The sequence below is a fragment of the Camponotus vicinus genome, unplaced genomic scaffold, assembly GCF_025532165.1.
Source record: "Camponotus vicinus isolate PSW18456_S1 unplaced genomic scaffold, iyCamVici1.0 SCAF_2, whole genome shotgun sequence".
NCBI classification, from domain to species: domain Eukaryota; kingdom Metazoa; phylum Arthropoda; class Insecta; order Hymenoptera; family Formicidae; genus Camponotus; species Camponotus vicinus.
Window position 1 is genome coordinate 14,252,023 of NW_028141956.1, and position 17,564 is coordinate 14,269,586.

Here is a 17,564-nt window from a genome sequence, read left to right on the forward strand (position 1 = left end):
CTTACCAGAAGGTTGCTCTGCCGGAGCCTGATGCCTCTCCTAGGCCTCCTCCTCCTCTCAGTTTTAAACGCGCGATACTTAACGACACTCCCGTACTCACGAGCGATATTTTTATCGCTATTTTCGCACTTTTACGCGCGATACTGAGCGGTTCCCGCACTATTTCGATACGATAAAAAATTTTCTATTTGGTCGCGCGATGTATATACTTAATATGTATATACTTTTAACGGCACTCCCGGTTTCGGTACGAGCGAAAATCCCATTTCATTTACAGAGAGATCAGCTTCGAGCCAACAGGTCGGAAATGCAATGATACAACGAGCAAAGATTAAGCCCAAATCGGAAAGAAGACGAAACGATTGACGGAAATAGAGGAAAATGAAGTTCACTAACTCTTTTTCGCGCATAATTATCCTATCTCGTATCGAACCTGGACCCGCTAAGCACGATTTCAGGTGCTCCGCCCGGACATATTATGCCTCCCGCGGTTGCTATATGCTACACCAGGCTAGTAGACGGCAAAAGAAGAGGATACCCACATTTTTTAAATGCTAACATTCAGCAATTTAGAAAATGGGGAGGCAACCCCTTTTACCGAGCGAAAATCATGCCTAGGGGAATCCACTCGACTCCTCGACAGGGTTAACACACGCAGTGCGTGTGGCTGTAGACGAGCAAAGAAAAGGGACCCATTGACGACTATTCCGAGCAATCGATCGAGTTCTAACTAATTCGGACCGAATCACTTGACGAAGCACGAAGCACGAAGCGCGAGTTGCATAGCAACGTGTGCAAACTCGAAACATCCCAGTTAGTTGACATCGGAAGTAGAGACTCGTGACAATAATGAAATTGGGATTTTTATACGAAAAGTTCAACGCGGAAGCGCGAAAACACGATAACGCGAGAAAGCTAAACGCGAAAACGCGGTAACAAAACGCCGCCGTCCGCGACACGTTGACGGCATCGACGACGGAAAGTCGACGACGGAAAGTCGACGACGCAATGTCCAATGCGTCCAACGCATTAGATGCGCGTGCCACATATGAGTCATTGTGCGACTCGTGGCAATGCTGTGCTGGGTACTTAGCTTCCCCTTCAAGCTCCTTGAGATTTATCCTAAATAAAAAAATTTAAAATAAACGTCAAGGCACCATCCAAGTACTGAGCCACCCCACCGCGTCAAGGTGTACCCATAGAGGGGTGGATTATATTTATTTATAATATAATGTATAATTTGTGTGAAATTTATTTTATAATTGAAAAATTATTTATATAGCATCTCTCTTTTTTCTCGATTAAAAAAGAGAAAGATGCAGATATGTTTCTAAAAAACAAGCTTCAAGTCCCGATTAATTCGCCTTTTAATTAAAAAGTAAATTATAAAATATATATAAAATATATATAATAATTATAAAATATATATTATAAAATTATATAGTATATATGTCACACAATTCAAATTCATTTAAAATATTGTATCGGAAATTAATTATTAGTCATTTGATCTATTATTATTCGTGATGCGAGATTATATTTGAATATAAGAAATGTACATGAGAATCATAATAAAAATAATTATTGCTTGTAAATATATTACAATGAGGTATTAGTTAATAATTATCTATTTTCGTCGTTTTAATTTCTACTTTGAGAATGAATAAATTGTGTGTGAAATATTTAATTCAGTAAATAACTATTACACACTTTGACACATTTAATAAATCTTTAACCGTGAAATTAATTAATTATTCGAATTGTTTGATACCGCTAATTGTTTGTGAATAATGACTACAAGGAACATCACACAGAGCATCTCGATCAGCATAATCAAAGAACTTTGCTCATCAAGAATGTATACTAATCGATTTGTTATAATTATAATCCTATAGTATTACTTTTTGTTACACACATATTTCTCATTTTTTATAATATATAATTTCACACAGAATATTTCACTCCTTGCATTTCTAATTAATTATCAATAAACAGTACATCTGCTTTTAACAGTAGGGGAAACTGGGGACAAAAGTAACAGCGTCATGAAAGTAACAAGCCTCCTACTAAACTACACAATATGTTGAATAATTTGTACTATATAGTCAAACGCGTACGCCCCGATTCTCTTGCTTTTCAGCTAATTGTTGTAGAACGATCGCGCCGGTTGCACATGCAGGAGTGAAATTAGTGTATTTGCATTATTTACCTAAGTATTTCTTGTTTTAGTTTTTTTGTATCTATGCCTAATTAAAGTGTATATATTGACGTAATTATTTACCGGTATATTCTTCTAAAATGTATTCATAAGTTTTTATACTTGATTTGGCTAAGTCTTGCATCATATTTAGGTTATAATGCTTTTATTCTAAAAAATGTGTTTGGGAACGAAAGTAACACGACACTCTATGGACGAAAGTAACATGTTTCAATGCTTAAAGTATAAGGGTTGGTCCCATAATAACTGTACCAAAGGCGATTCTTATTACGTATATGCCATAATTGTGATTCGGAATAGATACCAATCTCTTTTGTATAAGTAGTTATCATACAATTTTTACACTATTATTTAGAATTAAACTATTATTTAGACTTAAAAAGGTACAAAATTGGTGTGATATTAAGTATAATTATTTTATGATATTATTATAATTATTTTGCTTAACGAAGATTATTTCTTTTAAGTTTTTTAAAGATGATAAAAATAAATTTTTATTTTATTTTTTATTTTAATATAATATAATACAAATTTATAATAAAAGTTATCTTGCTTAATAAAAGATTATAATAAAAGTTGCCTTAAATTGAAAAAAGGCATATTTATTTTATTAAAATAAGAACTAGTACTTTTATCTCCAGACTATGTTACTTTCGTCCCAGGCCAAAAGTAACAATCAACGTACTTGCGAAAAGCTATAATAGCTCTTTAAATATTTATCATTTGAGATTGAAAATAGGTATAATAAATGGAGAACAATAAATGGAGTTTTTTAACATATAATCTTTTTTGTTATATCTCTAACAATAATTAATTAGTGACCTATAATACAAAAAATGTTACTTTTGTCCCCGGTCTCCCCTATATCTATACTTTATAATTAATTTATTATTTATTACTTATAAAATAGATGTTTGAATATTCTTAATTGCGATAAATTATAATTTTTTTCCTTCTTTTACTGGAGTTAAAAAATAATTATAATATTAATCGATCTATTTTTATCTTCGCAATAGTGATAAATATATGGTTATATCTCACAAAATTTTAACTATATGACTTTATCATTCGATTATTTTAACACGCATTCTCAATTTGAATTGTATTTAGATTGTTAAAAAATTGAATGATAAAACATCGAATAAAATACACTTAATCTGTAGTATTGTTAAAGAAATAATTATATTCTTATAAAGATCACAATAAAACGATAATTTATTAGTTTTATAAAGAATAGATCTACAAGAATATTAATTGATTATATATAAATTTAATTTTTGACATATTGATTTAAAAATAAAAGTGTGTGACAAGAATTAAAATTAATAATAATTTGAATTGTATTTAGATTGTTAAAAAGTTGAATGATAAAACATTGAATAAAATACATTTAATCTTTAAATATCGTTAAAGAAATGATTATTCTTATAAAGATCACAATAAAACGATAATTTATTATTTTATAATATATATTTAAATAATTATATTATTTTAAAAATATTTTATAAAATATTAAAATATTTATATATAAAAGTATTAATTAATAACAAAGATATTAAATGCTTTATTATAGATACTTTAAATGTGTTAAAATCGCTGTTAATTCGCTCTAAAAATCACATAATATAATGCATGTATAAAACCTGCAATATTTTATACATGCATTATATTATGTGATTTTTAGAGCAAATTATATATATTATTGAGAAAATGAAAAAATAATAAGCAATATATTTATTTTGAAAATAATATATATAAATAGTAAGTAATTTTTATAAATTACTCACCGCATATCTCTCTGACTGCTTCAGGCTCTCTCACTGCTCTCTGACTGTCCGATACTTTTCCAGATATCCTTCTCTTTTCTTCTTCATCCTTTGCTGTCTCCTCATAGCACTCATATTCACTCGCGAACAAACAAATTAATTATATTTAATCATATATAGAAACGATCGCGAGACATTTTGCACGGCATTGCCGATCGTGGAATAATTACGAGAAACACACTTTAATATATCGTATAAGGGATAGAGAAATACGATTCGCTCGACGTTTTTATGAGATCAAATTAAATACTAATTCGTTACAAATGTTGTTTTCATTGAAATATATATGCAATACATGTATATTAATACGAATTATAGGATCGAAAGTTTAATATAATTGAAAGTCATGATACAATAATCGTTTAATTAATAATTAATTTAAGAATATACGACGTATTTCGCACTACTATCTTTACTGCTCGAGTGTTACCGTGTGAATGATATCAAGACCGTATAACTAGCGCGCTATTGTTTACATCGTCAAGGCTAAACACCGTGTTATTGTCCGTTCGTCATATCGAAATATATTGTATTATATTATATTATATTTTATATTATAATATAATATAATATAAATATGTTAAAGTACGTAAAATATTTCGATAACAAACAGACAATAATACCGACCTTGGCGTAAACAATACATATTTATATTATATTATATTATACTATATTATATTATATTTTACGCATTTTAATACAGCAAATAATTTTTCAATATTGATCGCGATCGCGTCTAGAAAAGGATTTAACGGAGCGTCTTGTACTACTACTTTACTCTTCGAGTGTCGTCGCGCGAATAATAGAGCCGAAAAAATTAGTCCGAAAAACCGTGTTATTATTATTTTTTTATCGAAACATTTTTCAAGACTATGGCATATAAATATTAGCGCGCTATTGTTTACGCCGGCAAGGTCGGTGTTATTGACTATTCGTCATCGAAATATTTTACGTACTTTAACATATATATATATATATATATATATATATATATATATATATATATATATATATATATATATATATATATATATATATATATATATATATATATACGTGAATATATTAAAGTATATAGAAGTACTTTAGATTATATAGATTTCTTAATTATATGATTATTTATTAAAAGATTGTATGATGTATCATACATGTATGTGATGGAGTCTTACATTATTATGTTAATTGTTTAGATCCACGATTCAATTATTTTACTGCGCATCCTCATAATCCGAATTATATTTCAATGATTGAAAAATAGAACGATAAAACGTCGCATATTATATTCGACTATATAAATATCTATAAATATTAAAGAAATAATTTCTGCTCGTAAAAATCGATTTCATATCGAAATAATAATTTATTATTTTAGATTTCTGTTATTATATATATATATATATATATATATATATATATATATATATATATAAAATTCTTAGTTGATTAAATGAATAAATTACGAAATATGCGATTCGAGAATTTTCCTCGCGATATGTATATAGATATTAATTATGTGTTATTTATAAATGTTAATTAATCATATTGTTATAATAAATAATTTTCGCGATCGTATTTAGAAAAGAAATTTAACGGCATATCATTATATTACTCATTAGAAAATATTAGACAATAACATATGAAATTATATAAATTGTTTCACAATCGACATGCAGATATTACAATGCTATCTGCATCTGATTTATATAATTTCATATGTTATTGTCTAATATTTTCTCTAACGTGTAATATTAATGTCACATTGAAGGTAGATTAAAAAGATGACCAAAACGTTCGTGTTTATTGCATGTATTGTGACGAGTAATTTGAAATATACTAATAATTAAATGTAAAATATATTAATATTGAAATATATTAATAATTAAAAGAAAGAGGAAGGTTTTTTCTCGTGCTCCAATTACTGCGCCTTTTACTGACTCTTAGTTGTCAATTGTCTAATTTTTAATTATTATTATTTGAGCCAATTTTTTATTTTAATTTTAATATTTATAGTATTTAATATTTAGAAATAAACTAGAATATTTTTTGTGTTATAATTTATTTTCAATGATAAATCGTAAATTGTAATAAAAATGTGATAAAAATTATACCAAATTATACGTAATGGCGATGGTGATGATGGATGATGATGTATGATTAATATATAATAAAATCGGATAATATAACTAATTTTTTTAATAACTAATTATACTTAATAGACAGAGAGAGAGAAACCACCCAAAACTTATTTATATTAAAAGTTTATTTAATATATACAAACGTTTTGCGTTAGAACATTTGTGCTGTCGACATTTCGTGCACGTAGCATGGAATACAATCCAAAATTGTATGTTACCCACTGAAAACATTCGTAGATATTGGCTTCGTAGTTCATATTCACGTTTTTATGTTTATAGAGGATGCATCGCTTTCAGGGATCACCTAAAATGGGACCATGACATCTCTCGTTCTTCTCTCTGTTAAGGGTAATTGTGAAGGAGAGTGGTATCTTCACGGATTTCGCTGAAATTTAACAATTAGCGTATTTTGGCGAGTTGCAATAATAAATAATATCAATGTATAATTTGTGCAAATTGTGTACGAGATATGTCTCTAAATGTACTCTTTAAGGAATCATTCAAATCTTCTTAAGAAATTTAAGCAATAACATTTTTTTTTCTTTAAAGATTGTAGAACAATAAAAATTTTGCAATTGCGGAAAATAAAATTAAATTTAATGTAACCTTTTTTGCAATTTTAATATAGAATATTACATTCGATATTATATTATTGACAAGCAATCGAAAGTTTATTATGCTTGGTATTCTGGTCTTGATATTCTGGTCAGAGAGTACAATGTGCACTCAATGTGTTTAAGATTATCAAATTTAAGATTTAAGATTATCATCATGACGATGAAGCTGAAACGAAAGCGTTAGAAATAACACGAGCTTTCTCATGTATGTGGTAAATAAAAAGATGAAAAATATATATACTATCACAATGTTTAAAACAACAAATTTTCGAAAACATCAATTTTAGAAATGAAATAAGACATTTAAAGAGATGAAATAAGGCAAGAACTAAAAGTCACAATACAATATAATTTTGCGACATTACAAAATGAAAGCAAAATTTTGATCAATTAGATTATTGCTGTATACATAAAAAATAAATAACATACGCTATTTATTATTTATTATAAACAGACGTAACGTTATGTCAGTGCATAAGAGTAAAGTAAAAGAGAAACAAATAAAATATAAAAAAATTATTTTTATGCAAACAATCAAAAGAAATCACACTTAATAAAATCATATATATAAATGCTGGTACAGATAAAATAATTTACATGAAATATTTAAATCATTTTTGCATTTATCAGTTGCAGCATTTAATATTGAATTATTATTAACTATATAATTAAATATCTAAAATTTTATAATTTTGTATAACTTTTAACATCAAATTAATTACTATTTAGCAAATTTTTAATATATTATAGAAGTAATAATTATAGAAGTATCTTCTTAGGCAAATATCATCATCTTATCGTACAATTAAAGTTTTATTTCAATAATTTATTCACATAAATAAGTGAAAATTACAAATAAAAGTACAAAACAGCAATTTCATGCAATCTAATTAAATTTCGTAATTAAAACGTGTATAATTACAATATAACAAATTAAAAATAAAAGATTTCAGCGATATATAGTTTTAAAGAATTAAATAAATAAATAAAAGAATTAAATAAATAGAATTAAGTAATTCAATGCGCTTTTGAAAAAAATTTGTATTGTAGAATAAGAATGTAATAAAGGTACATATATATATATATATAATGTATGTGTGTATGCGTATACGTACATACATACATACATATGTATATATATATATATATATATATATATATATATAGCACTGAACACACACAATAATCATCTTTTATATAATCTGTTTCTCTGATTGTTAGTTATAATAAATTTATCAGATCTAGGTAGATATTCTGTGTAGTTTCCAAGTTTGACACATTATGATTTCTCTCCACGTATATTCAATAAGCATTTTAATATATAGCACAATTTATTCATCTGTATAGTATAAAAAAATACATCGTTTATATATATCAAACTAACCATGAGATATTGTTATTTATAACTGTATAATTATTAAAACAGATAATTTTATAGTTATAATAGATCGACTTTTTAATTGTATAAAAACGGTCGATGATAACAACGTAGCGCAGCGTAAAGTTTAATGTTTAAGCATTACGTGTCATTACAAAGGTTTGTACATACGCAATGACTGTGATCGCTCGTTTATAAATCGTCATAAATCGTCATAAATCCATATATTATTACAAAATACAACTTAGCAAATTCTGAGATATTACGTCTGTTGGAAACTCTGATCAATATAAGGTTGTTTAATCGTACAGTGTAACAGCGCGCTGAATATGCATTTTGTCGAACATACACTAAACAATACATCACATATTATCTTTTGCACAAATCACCGTTCGTTTTTAATACAATATGAAAGTAATGTATATAAAAATTTCTTTACGGTTTACATTGACATTACTCATAACATAACTCATATGCAGGTTGACTTGCAATATGAAAGTGAAAGAGTTTTATTCTTTCTTATTAGTTATTAAAATTATTTTTGACGCAAAAGCTGTACAGGAATAATGAACAATGGCGATCTATTTAAACAACGCATAAACGCAATATGATATATTTATAAAGAATAAAAAAACACTTTCAATTATTTCTAGTCTTAAAATTATTGCAATATAATCCATAATCGAGAATGTAATATGAAAAAATACCGTTTTTTATTGGACATTTATCAGACACAATACACAATAATTTTAGCAGTTTCGTCTTCTTGAAAGCAATGTACGATTTTTATTTTCCAGCAATGACCATAGGGTTTTTTGCAATTGCCTACTATCAAATGTTGTTTAATATTATCGAACTAAATTTAAGAGAATGATTCTTCGACATTTTCTGCCACGTTTTTAATGTATTTTTCTAAAGTTTCTTTGTAAAGAAAAAAGGTTTGTAAAGAAGAATTTTGATATTAATATTTGCTCTAATAAAAGTTTTTTTAAATGTGTTCATAATTTGATTTAAGTCTATATGTGTCAAATCGTCATCAATTTTAAAATCCGCTAATATGGTAACTTGCTGATCATGTGGATATAATTTTTGACACATTTCCGCAAAGTCTGTGATCACTTCGGAATTTTTTAGTCTCAAATTCTCTAAAACAGTAAAGCTCGGATACAAACTTACACGTCCGTTACCGCTTCTCCTGGCAAATTTGTTTCTTATAATGTCTATTGTATATGATTTATCAACGCTTGCATTACTGATGAGAGCTATTACTTTTAAAAGAGGTGCATCTTGCTGAAGATAATCAGTCAAAACTCGTATGGTTTCATAATCTACTATCTTTTCTTCCAATTCGACAATAACAGAGGTAAAAGTACCAGGGGGCTCAAGCTTCTGACCTATTAAAGAAAGTCCAAGAGGAAACGGAAATAAATACAAGAACACAAGAAAATGCAGAACAAACAGAAGAAATGCGACCAAGCTTATTACACCTGAAACGAAAATAAAAAACGCTTTCAATAAAGAACAAATTATTTTTCTTGTATTTTGTATCCCATCTTGTTTGATTGCTCGCATTCTTCTGGATCTACAGGACGTTTCAATTGTTTATCCGTAGAATCCATAAGATGATTAAATTGCTCATTCGTAGAATCGATAGGAAACCTTAAATGCTTACCGATAGGACAGTTAGGAGACGATTCCATAGTCTCCGCTTGATTATCTGGTAACTCAGGATTTGTTATATCATCATCAGTATGTGTCGCTGAATGCGTACTTTGCTCTGCTTCGAAATTATTCGATTCATCATCCGCAGAGCTCTTAAAAAAGGGTAAGGATAACTTACAAAATTTTATATTATCTTCTTTTTTGGTAAATACTAAATATCTTTGGATTTATCGTTACTTACATTGTTCTCGTTCGTAGAATCTTTTGGAGTTTTCGTGGCTGCTTGTTTCGTAACAATACATTTTTGAGAGGATTGATAGTCTACGTTGAGGTCGGACTTTGATGTACTCGGTTTCTCGATTACATCCGATAATTCTGAAGTGATTGATTCCGTTGTAAGCGGTAAGCTGCTTCTTTCTTCGCGTTTATAAATCAATTTTAAATATGGTTCTCTTGTGAATACCTGTTTCATCCTTTTGAATAAAAAGGCGTTTAGTTAATATATGTGATATCTTTCTTAATTAATTGTGTTAGATCTCCAACCGTCGCGTTAAGTTAAATGAATGCGACGTACAAATTTTTTATTCTCTATTGGGAATATTTTTAAATTTTATTGTCGATGAAAATATTATTATTTATTTAAATAAAATTTTTATTTCGCATTTCTATATCTCAAATAATTTAAATTTTTGATCGAAATTGTATTAATTGCAAAAATAACTTTACTCGAAAATTATAATAAATAATACATAAAAATAAATATGCTCATATACAATGTTATTTTCAAAACAATTCTTAACCAATCGAAAAATTAAAAAAATTATAAAGGCAAGAAATATTTAATTACAGAAATAATAAATATCATAATCGCATATAATCAGATATTAAATTCAAAGTAATTCTTTCGAAGAACATAATACCTATTGTATTCTATCGGATTTGATACATACATCAATCTGAAGAATCTCAATTTTGCTTCCAAGTCCTGAATCGGTGGAGCAATCGGTCTCCATAAGACAAGAGATTTCTCATCTGACTCGGCAGAAGTATCAACGTTCAGAGACTTGTGCTTCTCTCCTTCCTTATCGAATTGGAAAAGTATTCTGCAAAGAAGACATAGATCTGTTAATAACAAAACAAGTTACATACGATACTATACGATTACATTTTAATCAGTCCATAACTGTTGTGCGAGTCAGAACATAAAGTTGAGAAACTCTTAGTTGAAGAATTAATGTGCTATTTATTCAACCTTGTAAGTGAATAATGTAAATTTTAGAATGAAACTTACAAATTAAGGTGTCAATGAAAAAAAAAATAAGTAATCGCGTTAAGATACGAGATATAAACGATTCTCAATTCGGTGATAAAAGCATACAAAGTTTCCAAATATTTTAACAACTTGGACATCATGTTCTAACCATCTATGGAAATATTAAGTTTTATTATCGCATAAAATACGATGTTATATTCGATACGATTCTAATCGATGAATATATAATACCCAGCGAAATTCTTTGACGTGGGAGGAGACGACGATTTCTCATCTGACTCGCCAGAAGTGTCGACATTGAGAAGCTCTTGCAGCGCTTCTTCTATAGTTCTTCCAATGCATTCTCTGCAAAGAAGACATAGATCTGTTAATAACAAAACAAGTTACATACAATACTATACGATTACATTTTATTGAGTCTGTAGCTGTTTTGCGAGTCAGAACATAAAGTCGAAAAACTCATAGTTGAAAAACTAATGTGCTACTTATACAACTTTGTAAATGAATAATGTAAATTTTAAAATGAAAGTTACAAATTAAGATATCAGTGAAAGAAGTAAATAAGTAATCGCGTTAAGATACGAGATATAAACGATTCTCAATTCGGTGATATAAGCATACAAAGTTTCCAAATATTTTAACAACTTGGACATCATGTTCTAACCATCTATGGAAATATTAAGTTTTATTATCACATAAAATACGATGTTATATTCGATACGATTCTAATCGAAGAATATATAATACCCAGCGAAATTCTTTGACGTGGGAGGAGACGACGATTTCTCATCTGACTCGCCAGAAGTGTCGACATTGAGAAGCTCTTGCAGCGCTTCTTCTATAGTTCTTCCAATGCATTCTCTGCAAAGAAGACATAGATCTGTTAATAACAAAACAAGTTACATACAATACTATACGATTACATTTTATTGAGTCTGTAGCTGTTTTGCGAGTCAGAACATAAAGTCGAAAAACTCATAGTTGAAAAACTAATGTGCTACTTATACAACTTTGTAAATGAATAATGTAAATTTTAAAATGAAAGTTACAAATTAAGATATCAGTGAAAGAAGTAAATAAGTAATCGCGTTAAGATACGAGATATAAACGATTCTCAATTCGGTGATATAAGCATACAAAGTTTCCAAATATTTTAACAACTTGGACATCATGTTCTAACCATCTATGGAAATATTAAGTTTTATTATCGCATAAAATACGATGTTATATTCGATACGGTTCTAATCGAGGAATATATAATACCCAGCGAAATTCTTTGACGTGGGAGGAGACGACGATTTCTCATCTGACTCGCCAGAAATGTCGACATTGAGAAGCTCTTGCTGCACTTCTTCCATAATTTTGGATTGAGAAGGTTCTCTGCAAAGAAGACATAGATCCGTTAATAACAAAACAAGTTACATACAATACTATACGATTACATTTTATTGAGTCTGTAGCTGTTTTGCGAGTCAGAACATAAAGTCGAAAAACTCATAGTTGAAAAACTAATGTGCTACTTATACAACTTTGTAAATGAATAATGTAAATTTTAAAATGAAAGTTACAAATTAAGATATCAGTGAAAGAAGTAAATAAGTAATCGCGTTAAGATACGAGATATAAACGATTCTCAATTCGGTGATATAAGCATACAAAGTTTCCAAATATTTTAACAACTTGGACATCATGTTCTAACCATCTATGGAAATATTAAGTTTTATTATCGCATAAAATACGATGTTATATTCGATGCGGTTCTAATCAAGGAATATATAATACCCAGCGAAATCCTTTGACGTGGGATGAGACGACGATTTCTCATCTGACTCGCCAAACATGCCATTGAGAAGATTTTGCAGCGCTTCTTCCATAGTTCTTGCAATGCATTCTCTGCAAAGAAGACATAGATCTGTTAATAACAAAACAAGTTACATACAATACTATACGATTACATTTTATTGAGTCTGTAGCTGTTTTGCGAGTCAGAATATAAAGTCGAGAAACTCATAGTTGAAAAACTAATGTGCTACTTATTCAACTTTGTAAATGAATAATGTAAATTTTAAAATGAAACTTACAAATTAAGATATCAGTGAAACAAGTAAATAAGTAATCGCGTTAAGATACAAGATAGTAATAAATGATTCTCAATTCGGCGATGTAAGGATATAAAGTTTCCAAATATTTTAACAACTTAGACATCATGTTCTAACCATCTATGGAAATATTAAGGTTTATTATCGTATAAAATACGATGTTATATTCGATGCAGTTCTAATCGAGGAATATATAATACCTAGCTGAACCCTTCAACGTGAGAGGAGACGACGATTTCTCATCTGACTCGCCAAAAGTGTCGACATTAAGAAACTCCCACTGGTTTTCTTCCATAATTTTGGATTAGGAAGTTTCTCTGCAAAGAAGACAGATCTGTTAATAACAAAACAAGTTACATTGATATACGATTATATTTTAATAAGTCTATAGCTGTTCTGTGTGTCGGAACATAAAGTTGAGAAACTCAGTCGACGAATTAATTTCATATTTATTCAATCTTGTAAGTAAATAATGTAAATTTTAGAATAATTCTTTCAAATTAAGATGTCAATAAAAGAAATAAATAAATAATCGCGTTAAGATGATACGAAACATAGTAATAAATGATTCTCAATTTAGCGATAAAAAGATACAGTTTCCAAATATTTTAACAACTTGAACATCATGTTTCAAACATCTTACAGAAATATTAAGGGGGGAACCTGGTTTACAGGGTCAAAAAAATCGATTTTTTTTGTCTTAATCGATAGTAGTACTCTTAGAGAATATACTCGTAAAGTTAGAGAGCGAAATTTGAAATATTTTTGTAGTTATAACTTGAAGAACAGGTAGTCGTTCGAGCGCGCGGCGGGAGCACGTATTGTGCTCCGCTTTTCGGTCCCTAATCGTTTTAAAGCGGTTAGTACCTAACGGTTAGTCTAACTCCGAATCTCGGCCTGTAAAGGGCTTTTAAAAACGAAAAAATGTATCCGAAAAGAAATAGCCAAGACACGAAAATTGTCCGATAGGAGCCGAGAGCTGGTGCGAGTGGCGTAAAGCTGAAGCCAGAGGTGAAGAAAAAAATTACGGCCATCCCTTTCGAGTTATTACACTAGATGTTGAAAAACATCTTATTCCTATTTATGAAGAGCTATCAAAAGAGGAACTTTTAACAAGATGCGATTAGGCGGACATACGCAAAACTCTAACGAGAGTTTTAATTCAACGATCTGGCGTCTCGTTCCGAAATATTTGAATTATGAAAATTATCGAAAATTATTGAAATCACCGCTTTTATTGCTGCAGGAATCTTTAATGAAGGATATTCCACTATATTGCAAACAATGATGTTGCTGGAAATAAACATTGGTCAACAATGTAAAATATTTGCCGACAAATACGACGAAGAACGAGTTACGAGACAAGAGCGGCGCCGACTAAGCAGCACAAAAGAGGCTCGTATAGCTCGTAGGCTTCACGAAATCCAACAAAACGAGTTTTATGAGGAAGCGAAAGGCTTGTTATATGAACCTGGTATAGCAGATTAATTGTAAATTACCAATAATTATTCTTTTTTAGTATCGCAAACTTTAAACGCGATCGCAAATCAAAAGTAAAGGCAACAGAACCAGAAACGCAGAACGTATTGCGTAGAAAAAATTTTTCACAATACCTGCCATTGCCTTTACTTTTGATTTGCGATTTTTATCATAAGAACCTCTTGATACCAATCTATTATTTTTTTAAACGCGATTTTCTCGAAATCACTTTTTCCAAAATTGGGAAAAATGGAGAAAAAACTATTCGACCAATCGACTTCTCCCAACATTTTTTAGTTACATAATTGTAAACCATTCTATATGAACTAAAAACATTTAAGAAAAAACTAGTTTAAATAATTTATTTTTGCATAAATAGGTCAAAATTTTAGGGTCGAAATCGCTATGTTTCACTAAAGTCCCATAATTTTTATAATTTTATATATTTTTCTTAATTTTTTTAGTTCATCGACGATAGAATTTTATGACAAGTAAAACCAGATCAATTTTTTTTGTTTCAAACAAGAAATGGAGGCTGCATTTTTCCCGCAAATTCGCAACTTCGGTCACGAGGCACAACCATAATCATTAAAAAACTCAATATAAATATCATTATTTTTTAAATAAAAAATATTTTTTATTCAAACATGTAATAAATTGTCCTTAAAGTTTTGAAAAGATCGATTTTATTGTTAGTTCTGAAAAAATTCGCAAAGTTTACCTTATTTTCAGCGTTCTAAACCAAGTTCCTCCCTTAAGGGCAGAGTGAAGACTGAGAGGTGTCATGGCTCGCTTTTATGTGATCCCTGAAAGCGATACTCCCTTTGCGGACATTAAAAACGTGGACATGAACTACAAAGCCAATGTCCACGAATATCCTCAGAGGGTAATATGTATATAATATGCACAATTTCTGGTTTTGTTCCGTGCTATGTGCACGAAATGCCGGTAGCACCAGTGCTGTATAACAAGATACTTATGTATGTAAATTGATAGTAAATAAATTATTCAATAGCGAAAGATACTGTAATATTCAAAGATGAAATAAATATTTTTCTATATTCATTGTCATATTTATATTTTTTTATTTACAAAACACAAAATGCCTGCCGTGAGTTAAAAACATTTTTAACCGTATTTCTATAAATCTTCTTAATTAGTAGTAAACTGATCTTTGATATTTATCAATCATTTTTTTAATTATATTTTTTTAATAATTTAAAAATTTAATTATTAATACATGTATAGAATTTGTCAAATTAATCACTGATTCTTCTGAAGTTTTTATAATTAAGACTCGAAAAATATAGATGTTGCAAAATATTTTAAGTCTCTTCCTTTATATAAAATATAAAAAATTCATACCCAGGTAGCAAGCACACGTCATTTTGACGTTTCAAATTGGTCATTCACCGTCTATTCTTGACGTCACGAATTGACGTTTTTATGACGTAAAAGTGACGGTCTAATGTCACAGATTCTTGATGTCATGACATGTACCATGCATTTTGACGTCATAAAATGTACCATATTTTGACGTCTTTTTCTTAGCATAATAATATATTTAATAGTGTTGTCGAATAAAGCACTCTCTAAAAGTGAATCAGTGTATTATCACTGAAAAACAGTAAATAGTCACTGATTACAGCAGTTATAAGTACAGCACTGTAAATCAGTGATATTTTATTGAGAGAATCAGTTAATAATTTTGACTATTTCAATCAGTAATATCTCAGTAATATGTCTCAATATCAGTAATATTTCTTTCGTTATTGCCAGTAATATTAAACTACAATTCATCTCTCTATCTATTTCATAAATATAATATAAATATAATAAATATAAAAATAAATAAATATATATAAATATAAATAAATATATATAAAGTTAAAAATTTTATTTATATTTAGTAAATATTTATTATATTAAAAATTTTATTTTATTTTTATTACATGTATATTGAACTTGTTATTTTAAATAGATAACGAACGAATAATTTTCATTAAGTAGTCAGACATTTATTTGTCCGACTTATAAAGATCGATTTAATATCTGAAGCCTCTCTATTGAGATAGTATCAGAAATTAAATCGAAGTAATATTTCTAATTTTATCTGCCACTCTTTGCAAACTTTATGTAATTCTATTATGACTAAAACTAAAAACGAGAGAGATAGCGATCATAGCGATAAACGAACGAACTAGCGATTACTGGTTTTACAGTGAAATTTACTGGTTTTACAGTGAATTTTACTTTAACAATTATTAAAGTCTGATCGCGAAAGTCATGTTATATAAAAAATTTTAAAAGATTTTTTTATGGGATCGATATACTAACTAATGACATTAATAATAAAATAATCGTCACTTCATGACTGAAAAATGACGTCAAAATAATGTTATATTAAGACGTCAATATAAAGTCATGTAACAAATCAGTTATTTTGACGACATATGACCAAAAATGACCAGTTTGGAACGTCAAAATGACGTGTGCTTGCTACCTGAGTATGCTCCATCCTAATATTCATTATAAAATTTAATATAATTACAAAATAGTATTATTATTAATAAATAGATTGTATGCACAATGTCTTTTAGTTTCTAATCATTTCCAATCGCTATGCATTTCTATCCAATATATTCTCTTCTTCGAGCTCTTGGATTATTATGGTTTATTGTATTCCTTTGTGTTAACATCATAAGGATTATCATTTGTCACGTTTATTCCTTCCTATGGAGTCCATCGGAATACTTTCTATGGACATTTGTTCTCAGCTAGATATTCAAATCACTGTAGTTGCCTTTTTCTATTTTCTCGATTATTGTCCCTTTTTCTTTCATTTTATTTAAAAATATTAATATAATTAATATAACA

General features: G+C 28.7%; 1 protein-coding gene and 1 long non-coding RNA gene across 6 annotated transcripts; one reads left to right on the top strand and one right to left on the bottom strand.

Annotated features, from left to right (window-relative positions):
- Positions 1-8,151: 8,151 nt before the first annotated feature.
- On the bottom strand, positions 8,152-15,458 carry LOC145966460 (uncharacterized). 3 transcript variants are annotated; one of them, XM_083090525.1, is made up of 10 exons: positions 15,409-15,458; positions 13,409-13,525; positions 12,892-13,002; positions 12,373-12,489; positions 11,857-11,970; positions 11,341-11,454; positions 10,787-10,939; positions 10,078-10,309; positions 9,847-9,988; positions 8,152-9,568 (listed from the first exon to the last, which is right to left on the bottom strand). In XM_083090525.1, the coding sequence occupies exons 2-10, from the start codon at positions 13,501-13,503 to the stop codon at positions 9,087-9,089; spliced, it is 1,560 nt and encodes a 519-aa protein (XP_082946651.1). In that variant the 5' UTR covers positions 13,504-13,525; positions 15,409-15,458; the 3' UTR covers positions 8,152-9,086. The 3 variants fall into 3 exon arrangements, with proteins under 3 accessions (XP_082946651.1, XP_082946650.1, XP_082946652.1); XM_083090524.1 differs by having other exon boundaries at positions 8,152-9,661; XM_083090526.1 differs by lacking the exon at positions 8,152-9,568 and adding an exon at positions 9,662-9,756.
- LOC145966461 (uncharacterized) lies at positions 14,459-15,480 on the top strand. 3 transcript variants are annotated; one of them, XR_014437049.1, is made up of 2 exons: positions 14,459-14,682; positions 15,420-15,438. It is a non-coding gene; the product is annotated as an uncharacterized LOC145966461 (long non-coding RNA). The 3 variants fall into 3 exon arrangements; XR_014437051.1 differs by lacking the exon at positions 15,420-15,438 and adding an exon at positions 15,214-15,265 and having other exon boundaries at positions 14,626-14,682; XR_014437050.1 differs by having other exon boundaries at positions 14,660-14,698; positions 15,420-15,480.
- The last annotated feature ends 2,084 nt before the right edge of the window (positions 15,481-17,564 follow it).